At 47.1% G+C, this 24,204-nt stretch overlaps 1 protein-coding gene across 3 annotated transcripts in view; it reads right to left on the reverse strand.

Moving 5' to 3' along the window:
• The window catches only part of Pgam5 (phosphoglycerate mutase family member 5), a 175,836-nt gene that overhangs the window by 53,651 nt on the left and 97,981 nt on the right, over positions 1-24,204 (reverse strand). For all 3 annotated transcript variants that reach the window (NM_001168210.1, XM_031925158.2, XM_031925159.2), the window contains 1 exon segment: positions 2,139-2,353. In NM_001168210.1, the coding sequence (NP_001161682.1) occupies positions 2,139-2,353 (215 nt within the window).

A 24,204-nucleotide genomic window follows, 5' to 3' on the forward strand; every position in this document is an offset into this window, starting at 1 on the left:
GTAGTTAATATGTATGGTAGTTCAGGTGAACTGCCTATATTATTTAAATTCACTATGTTTCTTCGGTTGGATTGGAATCCTGTTGAAAATCTTTAGTTTTTACATTCTCTTGAATTTTATAGTTGCTATTATCTCCATTAATATTTTCTTGATCCTCGTTATAAACTACTTCCTCGAGTTGCTGCTCTTCCTGATTATGCAACTCATCGGAAACGAAATTCGGTGGTCCGGTACTCCTGAAGAATTTATTTTGAGATGCAAAATTATTTAAACGGTTGTTCTGATTATTATTTGACCTATTGGTGTTTCTAGTATTAACCGATATCGGTGTAAGTTTAGGGTTCTGGGTAGGTCTTCTGGAATTATTTGCAAACATTGGTACAAAATTATTTTGTGCAGTCGCGAGTCTGGATGCAAATGAAAATGAACTTCTATTTGCTCCTAAGACATTGAACGATCCATTATTTCTTGATTTGCAAATGGGTTTGTGCTTTTTAAATTATTATTTGCATTGTTAGTTTTTAGTTTGTTATCACGTTGTCTCGCGAAATTTAAACATGCGGCTTGTTGCTCATGATTGTCAAGCTTCCAGCAGTTTATCAGACTAGCTTCTAATTCCTCTAATTAAAAATGCGTAAGATGTATGTAATACGGCTCTTTTATTCCGTTTATAAACGAATTCTTTGCTACGTTTTCATAAAACCCAATCTTCATGGTTATTGATTGTTTAAGTAAATATGCTCTTTAAGTTTATTTAGACGATTTTTTATTTCATCAGCATATTTTTCATAGTTTTGATTTGATAGTTAAAAACAAGAGCTAAGTTTATTAAATAGCAAGTCCTCTGCGCTAGGATCACTATATCTGTTTATTAGGATATTTTTACATTCGTTCCATGTTGCCGGATTATTCACGACCATTAAATTCAAAGCTTCTCCTCGAATTCTTGATTTAATTAACGCAAATAATGCTGTATTTGACGCTTCTTCTGTAGTGATTAAATTTTCAACAAATTTATCACATAATTGGAGAAAGTAAGAAAGGAGCTTTCTTCCTCCTTCATAAATTAGTATCGAGTCGCGCCGTATAGTTAATCTAAATTTAAATCGCTCTACTGAGATTCGATTTGTGGCTTGATTCTGAGCCATTTTGCTTTCAGATCAGTCGTATATAAGGATAGGGTAAAAATAAGAGAATAAGGAATTTCTAATACTTACTTTCTTCTTTATGATTCCAGGTGAATCCCTGCTCAAAGGTGGGTTTCAAACTTGACGTTCTAAAAATACTGCGACGAAGGGGTTAAAACGCCAGCATCTTCCTCTCTGATGATTTTCGTCACGAAATTAGAGAAGAATCTTGATTCAGCAGCCTCGCAGTATCCTGTCCTCAGCGCCAGTTAAATGTACGTGTTGCCGAGAGTAAGTAAGTTCGTAGGTAAGTAATAAAATTGGGTATGGATTTCAATCACGTTTATTTTTATCGGGAATGAGTGGATAAGAAGAGCCTAATCATCTTAATGTGATTCGTAAGAGAGATCGCATTGAAATGACAGACTCTAAGACTCTCAGACAAAGACGCTTTAGAAGCAGATGTGAATGTATTAGATAATTTAGATGGTGGTTTTGGTGGGATGATATGTGTGTGTTTTAGTGTGCGATGTTCGTGTTGGCTACTGGTGGCGACCGAGCAAAAAAGCTCTGAGTTCAGCATCAGTGGAGATGATGGTGGTCCGTTCGCTGTCCTCACCAGAGCGGATGTAGATCCTCCCGTCCTTCACAAAGGTGCGGCGTCCCCTTCTTCTCTTTGCCTCTAGCCTGGCCTTGACACGCAACTTGTGGATGTCTAGAGGAAGCAGCTTATTGATGTTAATGAGTCCTTAATGAGAGAGGAGGAAGTCCCTATGTTACTGACTCTCCCCACTACTGGATAACGTTATTCCTCGCTATGCTTCCAGACTAGCATTCCCCCTACCACTCTGGGTAGGTAGTGGGGGTATTGTTCGTCTTGTCAATAGCGAGGGGATTACTACTCGCGTACTAACAAGTTTAAACTTATTCAGCCTTGCTAGTGCACTATTTTCTACGCCTCTAGAGTCTCTGAAAAAGCAGTGTAAATATTTTATAGTGCATAAAACTTACTATTTTTTCAGGTTTCCAATGACCACTAGCTGGATCAGGAGGAATTGGAAATCCTTCAATCAATAAGCAATCTTCTTTAACAGGAACTGTTGGTAAGTGAGATTGAATACATTCTGAAGTCTCTCGAGCCCTTGTCATAGTAGATCTAACAATAGTGGTATAACGAAAAGATAATTCAGCCAACCGCATACCTGTCACCTCTGCCTGTAATTTTCCTATGACAGAAAACAATACCAAAAAATCTTAAAAAAATAATTTTAATGATTTGCACAATTTCCATAATCATTTTTGGTATTTACTAGTTATTAAGAAGTTAATTCTTTTAGACTCATTTTTCATATTTTTACTTAGTGTCAAAAATTTGTAAAATTTAATAATAGTAACTATATATTTTCTAATTTTTTTATATGTTTTCTTTCTCTATAATATTAAAAAGTGTCTAGTTGTTTACAAGCCTTTAGCTATACAAGATTACCTCTTCACATGATTGGGTCATACGAAAAATAAATAAGTAGTTAACCAGAAGATGATTTCCATTCTTTTTCATTCTTTAAACTATTACTTAAAAGGGTTAAATAAACTGAAAATATCCCATGGCGTCTATCAATACACCTAATTTAAAGGTGTACCGCTAATAACTCGCCAAGAAAGACTTCAATCGAAAAAATGGTATATATAGACCAGAGTTGGAGGATTATTACGTCCTGTAACGTATTGCAATATTTAGCAATAAGCCAGTAAGCATACAATAGATGAGTGCTATAATGGAAGTTTTCCTGTGCATGTTGTGCAGGAAAATTGTTAGTTTTTCCAAGCAACGTTACAACTTCCACTCCTCGACGAATCTTGAAGTTATACCCGGGGCACCAGGCGCTCGCCGACGATCACCAAAGTCTGCGACTTCTTTGTCTTGATTCGCTGAATCGTGGGAATACGCAGTCATCTCAGCCCAGCGATCGGACTTTGAAAGAGAGGAAAATTCAGGGATAAATGCACTTCATGATGGAAAAATATTATCCTTGATTTCAGCACGCGTTTATTCGATTTATTCACAATTTTTACTTCGTCCTTTTACACAAAAATATCCAGTTTTCACAACATATACAACTACTGACTCGCGCAGCAATTTAACACTTGACGAAATCTAATGCTGATTTCTTACAATAGATAGCCAATATTTTCGTAGATAGCCAATATCTTCCTAGATAGCCAATTTCCCGCACAGATAACCACTTAACTGTATTCTAACCGCAAATGTCCGAATAATCGAAATTCTGCTAAGGTAGCCGAGATATAATGTAACGTTGCGCTTGATTGCTAATAAAGAAGGGTTAATCAACGTTAAATATTTCAAATCATAGCACGATCAAATTGATAGAGGCGCCAGGTCGTATCGATTGCACGGCTACAAGACTTTCTCCTCAGAAGAGATCCGACACAAAAGACAGAAAAGAATAAATAATTGTAACTAGCACTTAACACTCCAAACCTCCTTTATTATCTTTTTACTATATTCGTAACCAACTTAGAATAATGGCTGAGACTTCACACACGCTACCTTGGCACTCAACGGCCTCATCGGTTTAAACAGGTATTGACGCATGGTCTATTTTGCGTAGGACTAAAACTTATAGGGGCAGATGGAAAACCCTAGAGGAAGCAGACAGGAGATTTATCCTGGCTGGGAAGAGTGATTTCTTCCCGTGTCTATTGTACGGCTCGCGTATGCGATTAGACTCTAGAGGCGTAGCAAATAGTGCACTAGCAAGGCTGAATAAGTTTGAACTTGTTAGTACGCGAGTAGTAATACCCTCGCCATTGATAAGACAAACAATACCCCCAATAGCTACCCAGAGTAGTAAGGGGAAGGCTCGACTGGAACTCAAGTGGGAAGCATCTGTGTCACAGGGACTCCCACATCTCTCTCTCTCTCTCTCTCTCTCTCTCTCTCTCTCTCTCTCTCTCTCACTCTCTCTCCCTCTGATATTTGTACCAAATTACCTTACGCTTCTCGACTAAAATAATTTAATTTACAAACATGTTGGCACACCGAAGCAATACCCCATGCGCAGCCAGTTTGATAATAGAATACGTGGCACATCGAAGGAAGGCTAGCGAGAGCGAGAAAAAAATTGAAACTCGAAACGCTCCAAAACCACCTACCCCACGTGCAGCGAGTTCGACAAATAAATACGGGGCACATCGGAGGAAGGCGAACCTCGACACGCTGTAAATCTAAAACCAAAGCTTTTAACCCACCTACCCCATGCGCAGCGAGTTCAATAGTAAAATACGTGGCACATCGAAGGAAGGCGAGCAAAGCGAGGAATAAGTCTAAAACCTAAATAAGTATACTCAATTACCCCAAGCTCTAGGAAAACAATAGTTTACTTCAAAAATACGTTGGAACGCTCTCGCTAGCCTTCCTTCGATGTGCCACGTATTCTATTATCAAACTCGCTGCGCATGGGTAGGTGGGTTAAAAGCTTTGGATTTAGATTTACAGCGTGCCGAGGTTCGCCTTCCTCCGATGTGCCCCGTATTTTATTGTCGAACTCGCTGCACGTGGGGTAGGTGGTTTTGGAGCGCTTCGAGTTTCAATTTTTTTCTCGCTCTCGCTAGCCTTCCTTCGATGTGCCACGTATTTTATTGTCGAACTCGCTGCACGTGGGGTAGGTGGTTTTGGAGCGCTTCGAGTTTCAATTTTTTTCTCGCTCTCGCTAGCCTTCCTTCGATGTGCCACGTATTTTATTGACGAACTCGCTGCGCGTGGGGTAGGTGGGTTAAAAGCTTTGGTTTTCGATTTACAACGTGTCGAGGTTCGCCTTCCTCCGATGTGCCCCGTATTTATTTGTCGAACTCGCTGTACGTGGGGTAGGTGGTTTTGGAGCGCTTCGAGTTTCAATTTTTTTCTCGCTCTCGCTAGCCTTCCTTCGATGTGCCACGTATTTATTTGTCGAACTCGCTGCGCGTGGGTTAAAAGCTTTGGTTTTCGATTTACAACGTGTCGAGGTTCGCCTTCCTCCGATGTGCCCCGTATTTATTTGTCGAACTCGCTGCACGTGGGGTAGGTGGTTTTGGAGCGCTTCGAGTTTCAATTTTTTTCTCGCTCTCGCTAGCCTTCCTTCGATGTGCCACGTATTTTATTGTCGAACTCGCTGCGCGTGGGGTAGGTGGGTTAAAAGCTTTGGTTTTCGATTTACAACGTGTCGAGGTTCGCCTTCCTCCGATGTGCCCCGTATTTATTTGTCGAACTCGCTGTACGTGGGGTAGGTGGTTTTGGAGCGCTTCGAGTTTCAATTTTTTTCTCGCTCTCGCTAGCCTTCCTTCGATGTGCCACGTATTTATTTGTCGAACTCGCTGCACGTGGGGTAGGTGGTTTTGGAGCGCTTCGAGTTTCAATTTTTTTCTCGCTCTCGCTAGCCTTCCTTCGATGTGCCACGTATTTTATTGTCGAACTCGCTGCGCGTGGGGTAGGTGGGTTAAAAGCTTTGGTTTTCGATTTACAACGTGTCGAGGTTCGCCTTCCTCCGATGTGCCCCGTATTTATTTGTCGAACTCGCTGCACGTGGGGTAGGTGGTTTTGGAGCGCTTCGAGTTTCAATTTTTTTCTCGCTCTCGCTAGCCTTCCTTCGATGTGCCACGTATTTTATTGTCGAACTCGCTGCGCGTGGGGTAGGTGGGTTAAAAGCTTTGGTTTTCGATTTACAACGTGTCGAGGTTCGCCTTCCTCCGATGTGCCCCGTATTTATTTGTCGAACTCGCTGTACGTGGGGTAGGTGGTTTTGGAGCGCTTCGAGTTTCAATTTTTTTCTCGCTCTCGCTAGCCTTCCTTCGATGTGCCACGTATTTTGTTGTCGAACTCGCTGCACGTGGGGTAGGTGGTTTTGGAGCGCTTCGAGTTTCAATTTTTTTCTCGCTCTCGCTAGCCTTCCTTCGATGTGCCACGTATTTTATTGACGAACTCGCTGCGCGTGGGGTAGGTGGGTTAAAAGCTTTGGTTTTCGATTTACAACGTGTCGAGGTTCGCCTTCCTCCGATGTGCCCCGTATTTATTTATCGAACTCGCTGTACGTGGGGTAGGTGGTTTTGGAGCGCTTCGAGTTTCAATTTTTTTCTCGCTCTCGCTAGCCTTCCTTCGATGTGCCACGTATTTTATTGTCGAACTCGCTGCACGTGGGGTAGGTGGTTTTGGAGCGCTTCGAGTTTCAATTTTTTTCTCGCTCTCGCTAGCCTTCCTTCGATGTGCCACGTATTTTATTGTCGAACTCGCTGCGCGTGGGGTAGGTGGGTTAAAAGCTTTGGTTTTCGATTTACAACGTGTCGAGGTTCGCCTTCCTCCGATGTGCCCCGTATTTATTTGTCGAACTCGCTGTACGTGGGGTAGGTGGTTTTGGAGCGCTTCGAGTTTCAATTTTTTTCTCGCTCTCGCTAGCCTTCCTTCGATGTGCCACGTATTTTGTTGTCGAACTCGCTGCACGTGGGGTAGGTGGTTTTGGAGCGCTTCGAGTTTCAATTTTTTTCTCGCTCTCGCTAGCCTTCCTTCGATGTGCCACGTATTTTATTGACGAACTCGCTGCGCGTGGGGTAGGTGGGTTAAAAGCTTTGGTTTTCGATTTACAACGTGTCGAGGTTCGCCTTCCTCCGATGTGCCCCGTATTTATTTATCGAACTCGCTGTACGTGGGGTAGGTGGTTTTGGAGCGCTTCGAGTTTCAATTTTTTTCTCGCTCTCGCTAGCCTTCCTTCGATGTGCCACGTATTTTATTGTCGAACTCGCTGCACGTGGGGTAGGTGGTTTTGGAGCGCTTCGAGTTTCAATTTTTTTCTCGCTCTCGCTAGCCTTCCTTCGATGTGCCACGTATTTTATTGTCGAACTCGCTGCGCGTGGAGTAGGTGGGTTAAAAGCTTTGGTTTTCGTTTTACAACGTGTCGAGGTTCGCCTTCCTCCGATGTGCCCCGTATTTATTTGTCGAACTCGCTGTACGTGGGGTAGGTGGTTTTGGAGCGCTTCGAGTTTCAATTTTTTTCTCGCTCTCGCTAGCCTTCCTTCGATGTGCCACGTATTTTATTGTCGAACTCGCTGCGCGTGGGGTAGGTGGGTTAAAAGCTTTGGTTTTCGATTTACAACGTGTCGAGGTTCGCCTTCCTCCGATGTGCCCCGTATTTATTTGTCGAACTCGCTGTACGTGGGGTAGGTGGTTTTGGAGCGCTTCGAGTTTCAATTTTTTTCTCGCTCTCGCTAGCCTTCCTTCGATGTGCCACGTATTTATTTGTCGAACTCGCTGCACGTGGGGTAGGTGGTTTTGGAGCGCTTCGAGTTTCAATTTTTTTCTCGCTCTCGCTAGCCTTCCTTCGATGTGCCACGTATTTTATTGTCGAACTCGCTGCGCGTGGGTTAGGTGGGTTAAAAGCTTTGGTTTTCGATTTACAACGTGTCGAGGTTCGCCTTCCTCCGATGTGCCCCGTATTTATTTGTCGAACTCGCTGCACGTGGGGTAGGTGGTTTTCGAGCGCTTCGAGTTTCAATTTTTTTCTCGCTCTCGCTAGCCTTCCTTCGATGTGCCACGTATTTTATTGTCGAACTCGCTGCGCGTGGGGTAGGTGGGTTAAAAGCTTTGGTTTTCGATTTACAACGTGTCGAGGTTCGCCTTCCTCCGATGTGCCCCGTATTTATTTGTCGAACTCGCTGTACGTGGGGTAGGTGGTTTTGGAGCGCTTCGAGTTTCAATTTTTTTCTCGCTCTCGCTAGCCTTCCTTCGATGTGCCACGTATTTATTTGTCGAACTCGCTGCACGTGGGGTAGGTGGTTTTGGAGCGCTTCGAGTTTCAATTTTTTTCTCGCTCTCGCTAGCCTTCCTTCGATGTGCCACGTATTTTATTGTCGAACTCGCTGCGCGTGGGGTAGGTGGGTTAAAAGCTTTGGTTTTCGATTTACAACGTGTCGAGGTTCGCCTTCCTCCGATGTGCCCCGTATTTATTTGTCGAACTCGCTGTACGTGGGGTAGGTGGTTTTGGAGCGCTTCGAGTTTCAATTTTTTTCTCGCTCTCGCTAGCCTTCCTCCGATGTGCCACGTATTTTATTGTCGAACTCGCTGCGCGTGGGGTAGGTGGGTTAAAAGCTTTGGTTTTCGATTTACAACGTGTCGAGGTTCGCCTTCCTTCGATGTGCCACGTATTTATTTGTCGAACTCGCTGCACATGGGGTAGGTGGTTTTGGAGCGCTTCGAGTTTCAATTTTTTTCTCGCTCTCGCTAGCCTTCCTTCGATGTGCCACGTATTTTATTGTCGAACTCGCTGCGCGTGGGTTAGGTGGGTTAAAAGCTTTGGTTTTCGATTTACAACGTGTCGAGGTTCGCCTTCCTCCGATGTGCCCCGTATTTATTTGTCGAACTCGCTGCACGTGGGGTAGGTGGTTTTCGAGCGCTTCGAGTTTCAATTTTTTTCTCGCTCTCGCTAGCCTTCCTTCGATGTGCCACGTATTTTATTGTCGAACTCGCTGCGCGTGGGGTAGGTGGGTTAAAAGCTTTGGTTTTCGATTTACAACGTGTCGAGGTTCGCCTTCCTCCGATGTGCCCCGTATTTATTTGTCGAACTCGCTGTACGTGGGGTAGGTGGTTTTGGAGCGCTTCGAGTTTCAATTTTTTTCTCGCTCTCGCTAGCCTTCCTTCGATGTGCCACGTATTTATTTGTCGAACTCGCTGCACGTGGGGTAGGTGGTTTTGGAGCGCTTCGAGTTTCAATTTTTTTCTCGCTCTCGCTAGCCTTCCATCGATGTGCCACGTATTTTATTGTCGAACTCGCTGCGCGTGGGGTAGGTGGGTTAAAAGCTTTGGTTTTCGATTTACAACGTGTCGAGGTTCGCCTTCCTCCGATGTGCCCCGTATTTATTTGTCGAACTCGCTGTACGTGGGGTAGGTGGTTTTGGAGCGCTTCGAGTTTCAATTTTTTTCTCGCTCTCGCTAGCCTTCCTTCGATGTGCCACGTATTTTATTGTCGAACTCGCTGCGCGTGGGGTAGATGGGTTTGGAGCGCTTCGAGTTTCAATTTTTTTCTCGCTCTCGCTAGCCTTCCTTCGATGTGCCACGTATTTTACTATTGAACTCGCTGCGCATGGGGTAGGTGGGTTAAAAGCTTTGGTTTTAGATTTACAACGTGTCGAGGTTCGCGTTCCTCCGATGTGCCCCGTATTTATTTGTCGAACTCGCTGCACGTGGGGTAGGTGGTTTTGGAGCGCTTCGAGTTTCAATTTTTTTCTCGCTCTCGCTAGCCTTCCTCCGATGTGCCACGTATTTTATTGTCGAACTCGCTGCGCGTGGGGTAGGTGGGTTAAAAGCTTTGGTTTTCGATTTACAACGTGTCGAGGTTCGCCTTCCTTCGATGTGCCACGTATTTATTTGTCGAACTCGCTGCACGTGGGGTAGGTGGTTTTGGAGCGCTTCGAGTTTCAATTTTTTTCTCGCTCTCGCTAGCCTTCCTTCGATGTGCCACGTATTTTATTGTCGAACTCGCTGCGCGTGGGTTAAAAGCTTTGGTTTTCGATTTACAACGTGTCGAGGTTCGCCTTCCTCCGATGTGCCCCGTATTTATTTGTCGAACTCGCTGCACGTGGGGTAGGTGGTTTTGGAGCGCTTCGAGTTTCAATTTTTTTCTCGCTCTCGCTAGCCTTCCTTCGATGTGCCACGTATTTTATTGTCGAACTCGCTGCACGTGGGGTAGGTGGTTTTGGAGCGCTTCGAGTTTCAATTTTTTTCTCGCTCTCGCTAGCCTTCCTTCGATGTGCCACGTATTTTATTGACGAACTCGCTGCGCGTGGAGTAGGTGGGTTAAAATCTTTGGTTTTCGATTTACAACGTGTCGAGGTTCGCCTTCCTCCGATGTGCCCCGTATTTATTTGTCGAACTCGCTGTACGTGGGTTAGGTGGTTTTGGAGCGCTTCGAGTTTCAATTTTTTTCTCGCTCTCGCTAGCCTTCCTTCGATGTGCCACGTATTTATTTGTCGAACTCGCTGCACGTGGGGTAGGTGGTTTTGGAGCGCTTCGAGTTTCAATTTTTTTCTCGCTCTCGCTAGCCTTCCTTCGATGTGCCACGTATTTTATTGTCGAACTCGCTGCGCGTGGGTTAGGTGGGTTAAAAGCTTTGGTTTTCGATTTACAACGTGTCGAGGTTCGCCTTCCTCCGATGTGCCCCGTATTTATTTGTCGAACTCGCTGCACGTGGGGTAGGTGGTTTTCGAGCGCTTCGAGTTTCAATTTTTTTCTCGCTCTCGCTAGCATTCCTTCGATGTGCCACGTATTTATTTGTCGAACTCGCTGCACGTGGGGTAGGTGGTTTTGGAGCGCTTCGAGTTTCAATTTTTTTCTCGCTCTCGCTAGCCTTCCTTCGATGTGCCACGTATTTTATTGTCGAACTCGCTGCGCGTGGGTTAAAAGCTTTGGTTTTCGATTTACAACGTGTCGAGGTTCGCCTTTCTCCGATGTGCCCCGTATTTATTTGTCGAACTCGCTGCACGTGGGGTAGGTGGTTTTGGAGCGCTTCGAGTTTCAATTTTTTTCTCGCTCTCGCTAGCCTTCCTTCGATGTGCCACGTATTTTGTTGTCGAACTCGCTGTACGTGGGGTAGGTGGTTTTGGAGCGCTTCGAGTTTCAATTTTTTTCTCGCTCTCGCTAGCCTTCCTCCGATGTGCCACGTATTTTATTGTCGAACTCGCTGCGCGTGGGGTAGGTGGGTTAAAAGCTTTGGTTTTCGATTTACAACGTGTCGAGGTTCGCCTTCCTCCGATGTGCCCCGTATTTATTTATCGAACTCGCTGTACGTGGGGTAGGTGGTTTTGGAGCGCTTCGAGTTTCAATTTTTTTCTCGCTCTCGCTAGCCTTCCTTCGATGTGCCACGTATTTTACTATTGAACTCGCTGCGCATGGGGTAGGTGGGTTAAAAGCTTTGGTTTTAGATTTACAACGTGTCGAGGTTCGCCTTCCTCCGATGTGCCCCGTATTTATTTGTCGAACTCGCTGCACGTGGGGTAGGTGGTTTTGGAGCGCTTCGAGTTTCAATTTTTTTCTCGCTCTCGCTAGCCTTCCTCCGATGTGCCACGTATTTTATTGTCGAACTCGCTGCGCGTGGGGTAGGTGGGTTAAAAGCTTTGGTTTTCGATTTACAACGTGTCGAGGTTCGCCTTCCTCCGATGTGCCCCGTATTTATTTATCGAACTCGCTGTACGTGGGGTAGGTGGTTTTGGAGCGCTTCGAGTTTCAATTTTTTTCTCGCTCTCGCTAGCCTTCCTTCGATGTGCCACGTATTTATTTGTCGAACTCGCTGCACGTGGGGTAGGTGGTTTTGGAGCGCTTCGAGTTTCAATTTTTTTCTCGCTCTCGCTAGCCTTCCTTCGATGTGCCACGTATTTTATTGTCGAACTCGCTGCGCGTGGGTTAAAAGCTTTGGTTTTCGATTTACAACGTGTCGAGGTTCGCCTTTCTCCGATGTGCCCCGTATTTATTTGTCGAACTCGCTGCACGTGGGGTAGGTGGTTTTGGAGCGCTTCGAGTTTCAATTTTTTTCTCGCTCTCGCTAGCCTTCCTTCGATGTGCCACGTATTTATTTGTCGAACTCGCTGCACGTGGGGTAGGTGGTTTTGGAGCGCTTCGAGTTTCAATTTTTTTCTCGCTCTCGCTAGCCTTCCTTCGATGTGCCACGTATTTTATTGTCGAACTCGCTGCGCGTGGGGTAGGTGGGTTAAAAGCTTTGGTTTTCGATTTACAACGTGTCGAGGTTCGCCTTCCTCCGATGTGCCCCGTATTTATTTGTCGAACTCGCTGTACGTGGGGTAGGTGGTTTTGGAGCGCTTCGAGTTTCAATTTTTTTCTCGCTCTCGCTAGCCTTCCTTCGATGTGCCACGTATTTATTTGTCGAACTCGCTGCACGTGGGGTAGGTGGTTTTGGAGCGCTTCGAGTTTCAATTTTTTTCTCGCTCTCGCTAGCCTTCCTTCGATGTGCCACGTATTTTATTGTCGAACTCGCTGCGCGTGGGTTAAAAGCTTTGGTTTTCGATTTACAACGTGTCGAGGTTCGCCTTTCTCCGATGTGCCCCGTATTTATTTGTCGAACTCGCTGCACGTGGGGTAGGTGGTTTTGGAGCGCTTCGAGTTTCAATTTTTTTCTCGCTCTCGCTAGCCTTCCTTCGATGTGCCACGTATTTTGTTGTCGAACTCGCTGTACGTGGGGTAGGTGGTTTTGGAGCGCTTCGAGTTTCAATTTTTTTCTCGCTCTCGCTAGCCTTCCTTCGATGTGCCACGTATTTTACTATTGAACTCGCTGCGCATGGGGTAGGTGGGTTAAAAGCTTTGGTTTTAGATTTACAACGTGTCGAGGTTCGCCTTCCTCCGATGTGCCCCGTATTTATTTGTCGAACTCGCTGCACGTGGGGTAGGTGGTTTTGGAGCGCTTCGAGTTTCAATTTTTTTCTCGCTCTCGCTAGCCTTCCTCCGATGTGCCACGTATTTTATTGTCGAACTCGCTGCGCGTGGGGTAGGTGGGTTAAAAGCTTTGGTTTTCGATTTACAACGTGTCGAGGTTCGCCTTCCTCCGATGTGCCCCGTATTTATTTATCGAACTCGCTGTACGTGGGGTAGGTGGTTTTGGAGCGCTTCGAGTTTCAATTTTTTTCTCGCTCTCGCTAGCCTTCCTTCGATGTGCCACGTATTTATTTGTCGAACTCGCTGCACGTGGGGTAGGTGGTTTTGGAGCGCTTCGAGTTTCAATTTTTTTCTCGCTCTCGCTAGCCTTCCTTCGATGTGCCACGTATTTTATTGTCGAACTCGCTGCGCGTGGGTTAAAAGCTTTGGTTTTCGATTTACAACGTGTCGAGGTTCGCCTTTCTCCGATGTGCCCCGTATTTATTTGTCGAACTCGCTGCACGTGGGGTAGGTGGTTTTGGAGCGCTTCGAGTTTCAATTTTTTTCTCGCTCTCGCTAGCCTTCCTTCGATGTGCCACGTATTTATTTGTCGAACTCGCTGCACGTGGGGTAGGTGGTTTTGGAGCGCTTCGAGTTTCAATTTTTTTCTCGCTCTCGCTAGCCTTCCTTCGATGTGCCACGTATTTTATTGTCGAACTCGCTGCGCGTGGGGTAGGTGGGTTAAAAGCTTTGGTTTTCGATTTACAACGTGTCGAGGTTCGCCTTCCTCCGATGTGCCCCGTATTTATTTGTCGAACTCGCTGTACGTGGGGTAGGTGGTTTTGGAGCGCTTCGAGTTTCAATTTTTTTCTCGCTCTCGCTAGCCTTCCTTCGATGTGCCACGTATTTATTTGTCGAACTCGCTGCACGTGGGGTAGGTGGTTTTGGAGCGCTTCGAGTTTCAATTTTTTTCTCGCTCTCGCTAGCCTTCCTTCGATGTGCCACGTATTTTGTTGTCGAACTCGCTGTACGTGGGGTAGGTGGTTTTGGAGCGCTTCGAGTTTCAATTTTTTTCTAGCTCTCGCTAGCCTTCCTTCGATGTGCCACGTATTTTACTATTGAACTCGCTGCGCATGGGGTAGGTGGGTTAAAAGCTTTGGTTTTAGATTTACAACGTGTCGAGGTTCGCCTTCCTCCGATGTGCCCCGTATTTATTTGTCGAACTCGCTGCACGTGGGGTAGGTGGTTTTGGAGCGCTTCGAGTTTCAATTTTTTTCTCGCTCTCGCTAGCCTTCCTCCGATGTGCCACGTATTTTATTGTCGAACTCGCTGCGCGTGGGGTAGGTGGGTTAAAAGCTTTGGTTTTCGATTTACAACGTGTCGAGGTTCGCCTTCCTCCGATGTGCCCCGTATTTATTTATCGAACTCGCTGTACGTGGGGTAGGTGGTTTTGGAGCGCTTCGAGTTTCAATTTTTTTCTCGCTCTCGCTAGCCTTCCTTCGATGTGCCACGTATTTATTTGTCGAACTCGCTGCACGTGGGGTAGGTGGTTTTGGAGCGCTTCGAGTTTCAATTTTTTTCTCGCTCTCGCTAGCCTTCCTCCGATGTGCCACGTATTTTATTGTCGAACTCGCTGCGCGTGGGGTAGGTGGGTTAAAAGCTTTGGTTTTCGATTTACAACGTGTCGAGGTTCGCCTTCCTCCGATGTGCCCCGTATTTATTTATCGAACTCGCTGTACGTGGGGTAGGTGGTTTTGGAGCGCTTCGAGTTTCAATTTTTTTCTCGCTCTCGCTAGCCTTCCTTCGATGTGCCACGTATTTATTTGTCGAACTCGCTGCACGTGGGGTAGGTGGTTTTGGAGCGCTTCGAGTTTCAATTTTTTTCTCGCTCTCGCTAGCCTTCCTTCGATGTGCCACGTATTTTATTGTCGAACTCGCTGCGCGTGGGTTAAAAGCTTTGGTTTTCGATTTACAACGTGTCGAGGTTCGCCTTTCTCCGATGTGCCCCGTATTTATTTGTCGAACTCGCTGCACGTGGGGTAGGTGGTTTTGGAGCGCTTCGAGTTTCAATTTTTTTCTCGCTCTCGCTAGCCTTCCTTCGATGTGCCACGTATTTATTTGTCGAACTCGCTGCACGTGGGGTAGGTGGTTTTGGAGCGCTTCGAGTTTCAATTTTTTTCTCGCTCTCGCTAGCCTTCCTTCGATGTGCCACGTATTTTATTGTCGAACTCGCTGCGCGTGGGGTAGGTGGTTTTGGAGCGCTTCGAGTTTCAATTTTTTTCTCGCTCTCGCTAGCCTTCCTTCGATGTGCCACGTATTTATTTGTCGAACTCGCTGCACGTGGGGTAGGTGGTTTTGGAGCGCTTCGAGTTTCAATTTTTTTCTCGCTCTCGCTAGCCTTCCTTCGATGTGCCACGTATTTTGTTGTCGAACTCGCTGTACGTGGGGTAGGTGGTTTTGGAGCGCTTCGAGTTTCAATTTTTTTCTAGCTCTCGCTAGCCTTCCTTCGATGTGCCACGTATTTTACTATTGAACTCGCTGCGCATGGGGTAGGTGGGTTAAAAGCTTTGGTTTTAGATTTACAACGTGTCGAGGTTCGCCTTCCTCCGATGTGCCCCGTATTTATTTGTCGAACTCGCTGCACGTGGGGTAGGTGGTTTTGGAGCGCTTCGAGTTTCAATTTTTTTCTCGCTCTCGCTAGCCTTCCTCCGATGTGCCACGTATTTTATTGTCGAACTCGCTGCGCGTGGGGTAGGTGGGTTAAAAGCTTTGGTTTTCGATTTACAACGTGTCGAGGTTCGCCTTCCTCCGATGTGCCCCGTATTTATTTATCGAACTCGCTGTACGTGGGGTAGGTGGTTTTGGAGCGCTTCGAGTTTCAATTTTTTTCTCGCTCTCGCTAGCCTTCCTTCGATGTGCCACGTATTTATTTGTCGAACTCGCTGCACGTGGGGTAGGTGGTTTTGGAGCGCTTCGAGTTTCAATTTTTTTCTCGCTCTCGCTAGCCTTCCTCCGATGTGCCACGTATTTTATTGTCGAACTCGCTGCGCGTGGGGTAGGTGGGTTAAAAGCTTTGGTTTTCGATTTACAACGTGTCGAGGTTCGCCTTCCTCCGATGTGCCCCGTATTTATTTATCGAACTCGCTGTACGTGGGGTAGGTGGTTTTGGAGCGCTTCGAGTTTCAATTTTTTTCTCGCTCTCGCTAGCCTTCCTTCGATGTGCCACGTATTTATTTGTCGAACTCGCTGCACGTGGGGTAGGTGGTTTTGGAGCGCTTCGAGTTTCAATTTTTTTCTCGCTCTCGCTAGCCTTCCTTCGATGTGCCACGTATTTTATTGTCGAACTCGCTGCGCGTGGGTTAAAAGCTTTGGTTTTCGATTTACAACGTGTCGAGGTTCGCCTTTCTCCGATGTGCCCCGTATTTATTTGTCGAACTCGCTGCACGTGGGGTAGGTGGTTTTGGAGCGCTTCGAGTTTCAATTTTTTTCTCGCTCTCGCTAGCCTTCCTTCGATGTGCCACGTATTTATTTGTCGAACTCGCTGCACGTGGGGTAGGTGGTTTTGGAGCGCTTCGAGTTTCAATTTTTTTCTCGCTCTCGCTAGCCTTCCTTCGATGTGCCACGTATTTTATTGTCGAACTCGCTGCGCGTGGGGTAGGTGGGTTAAAAGCTTTGGTTTTCGATTTACAACGTGTCGAGGTTCGCCTTCCTCCGATGTGCCCCGTATTTATTTGTCGAACTCGCTGTACGTGGGGTAGGTGGTTTTGGAGCGCTTCGAGTTTCAATTTTTTTCTCGCTCTCGCTAGCCTTCCTTCGATGTGCCACGTATTTATTTGTCGAACTCGCTGCACGTGGGGTAGGTGGTTTTGGAGCGCTTCGAGTTTCAATTTTTTTCTCGCTCTCGCTAGCCTTCCTTCGATGTGCCACGTATTTTATTGTCGAACTCGCTGCGCGTGGGTTAAAAGCTTTGGTTTTCGATTTACAACGTGTCGAGGTTCGCCTTTCTCCGATGTGCCCCGTATTTATTTGTCGAACTCGCTGCACGTGGGGTAGGTGGTTTTGGAGCGCTTCGAGTTTCAATTTTTTTCTCGCTCTCGCTAGCCTTCCTTCGATGTGCCACGTATTTTGTTGTCGAACTCGCTGCACGTGGGGTAGGTGGTTTTGGAGCGCTTCGAGTTTCAATTTTTTTCTCGCTCTCGCTAGCCTTCCTTCGATGTGCCACGTATTTTATTGTCGAACTCGCTGCGCGTGGGGTAGGTGGGTTAAAAGCTTTGGTTTTCGATTTACAACGTGTCGAGGTTCGCCTTCCTCCGATGTGCCCCGTATTTATTTGTCGAACTCGCTGCACGTGGGGTAGGTGGTTTTGGAGAGCTTCGAGTTTCAATTTTTTTCTCGCTCTCGCTAGCCTTCCTTCGATGTGCCACGTATTTTATTGTCGAACTCGCTGCGCGTGGGGTAGGTGGGTTAAAAGCTTTGGTTTTCGATTTACAACGTGTCGAGGTTCGCCTTCCTCCGATGTGCCCCGTATTTATTTGTCGAACTCGCTGTACGTGGGGTAGGTGGTTTTGGAGCGCTTCGAGTTTCAATTTTTTTCTCGCTCTCGCTAGCCTTCCTTCGATGTGCCCCGTATTTATTTGTCGAACTCGCTGCACGTGGGGTAGGTGGTTTTGGAGCGCTTCGAGTTTCAATTTTTTTCTCGCTCTCGCTAGCCTTCCTCCGATGTGCCACGTATTTTATTGTCGAACTCGCTGCGCGTGGGGTAGGTGGGTTAAAAGCTTTGGTTTTCGATTTACAACGTGTCGAGGTTCGCCTTTCTCCGATGTGCCCCGTATTTATTTGTCGAACTCGCTGCACGTGGGGTAGGTGGTTTTGGAGCGCTTCGAGTTTCAATTTTTTTCTCGCTCTCGCTAGCCTTCCTTCGATGTGCCACGTATTTTGTTGTCGAACTCGCTGCACGTGGGGTAGGTGGTTTTGGAGCGCTTCGAGTTTCAATTTTTTTCTCGCTCTCGCTAGCCTTCCTTCGATGTGCCACGTATTTATTTGTCGAACTCGCTGCGCGTGGGTTAAAAGCTTTGGTTTTCGATTTACAACGTGTCGAGGTTCGCCTTCCTCCGATGTGCCCCGTATTTATTTGTCGAACTCGCTGCACGTGGGGTAGGTGGTTTTGGAGAGCTTCGAGTTTCAATTTTTTTCTCGCTCTCGCTAGCCTTCCTTCGATGTGCCACGTATTTTATTGTCGAACTCGCTGCGCGTGGGGTAGGTGGGTTAAAAGCTTTGGTTTTCGATTTACAACGTGTCGAGGTTCGCCTTCCTCCGATGTGCCCCGTATTTATTTGTCGAACTCGCTGTACGTGGGGTAGGTGGTTTTGGAGCGCTTCGAGTTTCAATTTTTTTCTCGCTCTCGCTAGCCTTCCTTCGATGTGCCACGTATTTATTTGTCGAACTCGCTGCACGTGGGGTAGGTGGTTTTGGAGCGCTTCGAGTTTCAATTTTTTTCTCGCTCTCGCTAGCCTTCCTTCGATGTGCCACGTATTTTATTGTCGAACTCGCTGCGCGTGGGGTAGGTGGGTTAAAAGCTTTGGTTTTCGTTTTACAACGTGTCGAGGTTCGCCTTCCTCCGATGTGCCCCGTATTTATTTGTCGAACTCGCTGTACGTGGGGTAGGTGGTTTTGGAGCGCTTCGAGTTTCAATTTTTTTCTCGCTCTCGCTAGCCTTCCTTCGATGTGCCACGTATTTTATTGTCGAACTCGCTGCGCGTGGGGTAGGTGGGTTAAAAGCTTTGGTTTTCGATTTACAACGTGTCGAGGTTCGCCTTCCTCCGATGTGCCCCGTATTTATTTGTCGAACTCGCTGTACGTGGGGTAGGTGGTTTTGGAGCGCTTCGAGTTTCAATTTTTTTCTCGCTCTCGCTAGCCTTCCTTCGATGTGCCACGTATTTTACTATTGAACTCGCTGCGCATGGGGTAGGTGGGTTAAAAGCTTTGGTTTTAGATTTACAACGTGTCGAGGTTCGCCTTCCTCCGATGTGCCACGTATTTATTTGTCGAACTCGCTGCACGTGGGGTAGGTGGTTTTGGAGCGCTTCGAGTTTCAATTTTTTTCTCGCTCTCGCTAGCCTTCCTCCGATGTGCCACGTATTTTATTGTCGAACTCGCTGCGCGTGGGGTAGGTGGGTTAAAAGCTTTGGTTTTAGATTTACAACGTGTCGAGGTTCGCCTTCCTCCGATGTGCCACGTATTTATTTGTCGAACTCGCTGCACGTGGGGTAGGTGGTTTTGGAGCGCTTCGAGTTTCAATTTTTTTCTCGCTCTCGCTAGCCTTCCTTCGATGTGCCACGTATTTTATTGTCGAACTCGCTGCGCGTGGGTTAAAAGCTTTGGTTTTCGATTTACAACGTGTCGAGGTTCGCCTTCCTCCGATGTGCCCCGTATTTATTTGTCGAACTCGCTGCACGTGGGGTAGGTGGTTTTGGAGCGCTTCGAGTTTCAATTTTTTTCTCGCTCTCGCTAGCCTTCCTTCGATGTGCCACGTATTTTATTGTCGAACTCGCTGCACGTGGGGTAGGTGGTTTTGGAGCGCTTCGAGTTTCAATTTTTTTCTCGCTCTCGCTAGCCTTCCTTCGATGTGCCACGTATTTTATTGTCGAACTCGCTGCGCGTGGGTTAAAAGCTTTGGTTTTCGATTTACAACGTGTCGAGGTTCGCCTTCCTCCGATGTGCCCCGTATTTATTTGTCGAACTCGCTGCACGTGGGGTAGGTGGTTTTGGAGCGCTTCGAGTTTCAATTTTTTTCTCGCTCTCGCTAGCCTTCCTTCGATGTGCCACGTATTTTGTTGTCGAACTCGCTGCAAGTGGGGTAGGTGGTTTTGGAGCGCTTCGAGTTTCAATTTTTTTCTCGCTCTCGCTAGCCTTCCTTCGATGTGCCACGTATTTTATTGTCGAACTCGCTGCGCGTGGGGTAGGTGGGTTAAAAGCTTTGGTTTTCGTTTTACAACGTGTCGAGGTTCGCCTTCCTCCGATGTGCCCCGTATTTATTTGTCGAACTCGCTGTACGTGGGGTAGGTGGTTTTGGAGCGCTTCGAGTTTCAATTTTTTTCTCGCTCTCGCTAGCCTTCCTTCGATGTGCCACGTATTTATTTGTCGAACTCGCTGCGCGTGGGTTAAAAGCTTTGGTTTTCGATTTACAACGTGTCGAGGTTCGCCTTCCTCCGATGTGCCCCGTATTTATTTGTCGAACTCGCTGCACGTGGGGTAGGTGGTTTTGGAGCGCTTCGAGTTTCAATTTTTTTCTCGCTCTCGCTAGCCTTCCTTCGATGTGCCACGTATTTTATTGTCGAACTCGCTGCGCGTGGGGTAGGTGGGTTAAAAGCTTTGGTTTTCGATTTACAACGTGTCGAGGTTCGCCTTCCTCCGATGTGCCCCGTATTTATTTGTCGAACTCGCTGCACGTGGGGTAGGTGGTTTTGGAGCGCTTCGAGTTTCAATTTTTTTCTCGCTCTCGCTAGCCTTCCTCCGATGTGCCACGTATTTTATTGTCGAACTCGCTGCGCGTGGGGTAGGTGGGTTAAAAGCTTTGGTTTTCGATTTACAACGTGTCGAGATTCGCCTTCCTTCGATGTGCCACGTATTTATTTGTCGAACTCGCTGCACGTGGGGTAGGTGGTTTTGGAGCGCTTCGAGTTTCAATTTTTTTCTCGCTCTCGCTAGCCTTCCTTCGATGTGCCACGTATTTTATTGTCGAACTCGCTGCGCGTGGGTTAAAAGCTTTGGTTTTCGATTTACAACGTGTCGAGGTTCGCCTTCCTCCGATGTGCCCCGTATTTATTTGTCGAACTCGCTGCACGTGGGGTAGGTGGTTTTGGAGCGCTTCGAGTTTCAATTTTTTTCTCGCTCTCGCTAGCCTTCCTCCGATGTGCCACGTATTTTATTGTCGAACTCGCTGCACGTGGGGTAGGTGGTTTTGGAGCGCTTCGAGTTTCAATTTTTTTCTCGCTCTCGCTAGCCTTCCTTCGATGTGCCACGTATTTATTTGTCGAACTCGCTGCGCGTGGGTTAAAAGCTTTGGTTTTCGATTTACAACGTGTCGAGGTTCGCCTTCCTCCGATGTGCCCCGTATTTATTTGTCGAACTCGCTGCACGTGGGGTAGGTGGTTTTGGAGCGCTTCGAGTTTCAATTTTTTTCTCGCTCTCGCTAGCCTTCCTTCGATGTGCCACGTATTTTATTGTCGAACTCGCTGCACGTGGGGTAGGTGGTTTTGGAGCGCTTCGAGTTTCAATTTTTTTCTCGCTCTCGCTAGCCTTCCTTCGATGTGCCACGTATTTTATTGTCGAACTCGCTGCGCGTGGGTTAGGTGGGTTAAAAGCTTTGGTTTTCGATTTACAACGTGTCGAGGTTCGCCTTCCTCCGATGTGCCCCGTATTTATTTGTCGAACTCGCTGCACGTGGGGTAGGTGGTTTTGGAGCGCTTCGAGTTTCAATTTTTTTCTCGCTCTCGCTAGCCTTCCTTCGATGTGCCACGTATTTTGTTGTCGAACTCGCTGCACGTGGGGTAGGTGGTTTTGGAGCGCTTCGAGTTTCAATTTTTTTCTCGCTCTCGCTAGCCTTCCTTCGATGTGCCACGTATTTTATTGTCGAACTCGCTGCGCGTGGGGTAGGTGGGTTAAAAGCTTTGGTTTTCGTTTTACAACGTGTCGAGGTTCGCCTTCCTCCGATGTGCCCCGTATTTATTTGTCGAACTCGCTGTACGTGGGGTAGGTGGTTTTGGAGCGCTTCGAGTTTCAATTTTTTTCTCGCTCTCGCTAGCCTTCCTTCGATGTGCCACGTATTTATTTGTCGAACTCGCTGCGCGTGGGTTAAAAGCTTTGGTTTTCGATTTACAACGTGTCGAGGTTCGCCTTCCTCCGATGTGCCCCGTATTTATTTGTCGAACTCGCTGCACGTGGGGTAGGTGGTTTTGGAGCGCTTCGAGTTTCAATTTTTTTCTCGCTCTCGCTAGCCTTCCTTCGATGTGCCACGTATTTTATTGTCGAACTCGCTGCGCGTGGGGTAGGTGGGTTAAAAGCTTTGGTTTTCGATTTACAACGTGTCGAGGTTCGCCTTCCTCCGATGTGCCCCGTATTTATTTGTCGAACTCGCTGCACGTGGGGTAGGTGGTTTTGGAGCGCTTCGAGTTTCAATTTTTTTCTCGCTCTCGCTAGCCTTCCTCCGATGTGCCACGTATTTTATTGTCGAACTCGCTGCGCGTGGGGTAGGTGGGTTAAAAGCTTTGGTTTTCGATTTACAACGTGTCGAGATTCGCCTTCCTTCGATGTGCCACGTATTTATTTGTCGAACTCGCTGCACGTGGGGTAGGTGGTTTTGGAGCGCTTCGAGTTTCAATTTTTTTCTCGCTCTCGCTAGCCTTCCTTCGATGTGCCACGTATTTTATTGTCGAACTCGCTGCGCGTGGGTTAAAAGCTTTGGTTTTCGATTTACAACGTGTCGAGGTTCGCCTTCCTCCGATGTGCCCCGTATTTATTTGTCGAACTCGCTGCACGTGGGGTAGGTGGTTTTGGAGCGCTTCGAGTTTCAATTTTTTTCTCGCTCTCGCTAGCCTTCCTCCGATGTGCCACGTATTTTATTGTCGAACTCGCTGCACGTGGGGTAGGTGGTTTTGGAGCGCTTCGAGTTTCAATTTTTTTCTCGCTCTCGCTAGCCTTCCTTCGATGTGCCACGTATTTTATTGTCGAACTCGCTGCACGTGGGGTAGGTGGTTTTGGAGCGCTTCGAGTTTCAATTTTTTTCTCGCTCTCGCTAGCCTTCCTTCGATGTGCCACGTATTTTATTGACGAACTCGCTGCGCGTGGGGTAGGTGGGTTAAAAGCTTTGGTTTTCGATTTACAACGTGTCGAGGTTCGCCTTCCTCCGATGTGCCCCGTATTTATTTGTCGAACTCGCTGTACGTGGGGTAGGTGGTTTTGGAGCGCTTCGAGTTTCAATTTTTTTCTCGCTCTCGCTAGCCTTCCTTCGATGTGCCACGTATTTATTTGTCGAACTCGCTGCACGTGGGGTAGGTGGTTTTGGAGCGCTTCGAGTTTCAATTTTTTTCTCGCTCTCGCTAGCCTTCCTTCGATGTGCCACGTATTTTATTGTCGAACTCGCTGCGCGTGGGTTAGGTGGGTTAAAAGCTTTGGTTTTCGATTTACAACGTGTCGAGGTTCGCCTTCCTCCGATGTGCCCCGCATTTATTTGTCGAACTCGCTGCACGTGGGGTAGGTGGTTTTGGAGCGCTTCGAGTTTCAATTTTTTTCTCGCTCTCGCTAGCCTTCCTTCGATGTGCCACGTATTTTATTGTCGAACTCGCTGCGCGTGGGTTAAAAGCTTTGGTTTTCGATTTACAACGTGTCGAGGTTCGCCTTTCTCCGATGTGCCCCGTATTTATTTGTCGAACTCGCTGCACGTGGGGTAGGTGGTTTTGGAGCGCTTCGAGTTTCAATTTTTTTCTCGCTCTCGCTAGCCTTCCTTCGATGTGCCACGTATTTATTTGTCGAACTCGCTGCACGTGGGGTAGGTGGTTTTGGAGCGCTTCGAGTTTCAATTTTTTTCTCGCTCTCGCTAGCCTTCCTTCGATGTGCCACGTATTTTATTGTCGAACTCGCTGCGCGTGGGTTAGGTGGGTTAAAAGCTTTGGTTTTCGTTTTACAACGTGTCGAGGTTCGCCTTCCTCCGGGGTAGGTGGTTTTGGAGCGCTTCGAGTTTCAATTTTTTTCTCGCTCTCGCTAGCCTTCCTTCGATGTGCCACGTATTTATTTGTCGAACTCGCTGCACGTGGGGTAGGTGGTTTTGGAGCGCTTCGAGTTTCAATTTTTTTCTCGCTCTCGCTAGCCTTCCTTCGATGTGCCACGTATTTTATTGTCGAACTCGCTGCGCGTGGGTTAGGTGGGTTAAAAGCTTTGGTTTTCGATTTACAACGTGTCGAGGTTCGCCTTCCTCCGATGTGCCCCGTATTTATTTGTCGAACTCGCTGCACGTGGGGTAGGTGGTTTTGGAGCGCTTCGAGTTTCAATTTTTTTCTCGCTCTCGCTAGCCTTCCTTCGATGTGCCACGTATTTTATTGTCGAACTCGCTGCACGTGGGGTAGGTGGTTTTGGAGCGCTTCGAGTTTCAATTTTTTTCTCGCTCTCGCTAGCCTTCCTTCGATGTGTCACGTATTTTATTGTCGAACTCGCTGCGCGTGGGGTAGATGGGTTTGGAGCGCTTCGAGTTTCAATTTTTTTCTCGCTCTCGCTAGCCTTCCTTCGATGTGCCACGTATTTTACTATTGAACTCGCTGCGCATGGGGTAGGTGGGTTAAAAGCTTTGGTTTTAGATTTACAACGTGTCGAGGTTCGCCTTCCTCCGATGTGCCCCGTATTTATTTGTCGAACTCGCTGTACGTGGGGTAGGTGGTTTTGGAGCGCTTCGAGTTTCAATTTTTTTCTCGCTCTCGCTAGCCTTCCTTCGATGTGCCACGTATTTTACTATTGAACTCGCTGCGCATGGGGTAGGTGGGTTAAAAGCTTTGGTTTTAGATTTACAACGTGTCGAGGTTCGCCTTCCTCCGATGTGCCCCGTATTTATTTGTCGAACTCGCTGCACGTGGGGTAGGTGGTTTTGGAGCGCTTCGAGTTTCAATTTTTTTCTCGCTCTCGCTAGCC

This window comes from Nasonia vitripennis (assembly GCF_009193385.2).
Source record: "Nasonia vitripennis strain AsymCx chromosome 2 unlocalized genomic scaffold, Nvit_psr_1.1 chr2_random0006, whole genome shotgun sequence".
NCBI classification, from domain to species: Eukaryota; Metazoa; Arthropoda; class Insecta; order Hymenoptera; family Pteromalidae; genus Nasonia; species Nasonia vitripennis.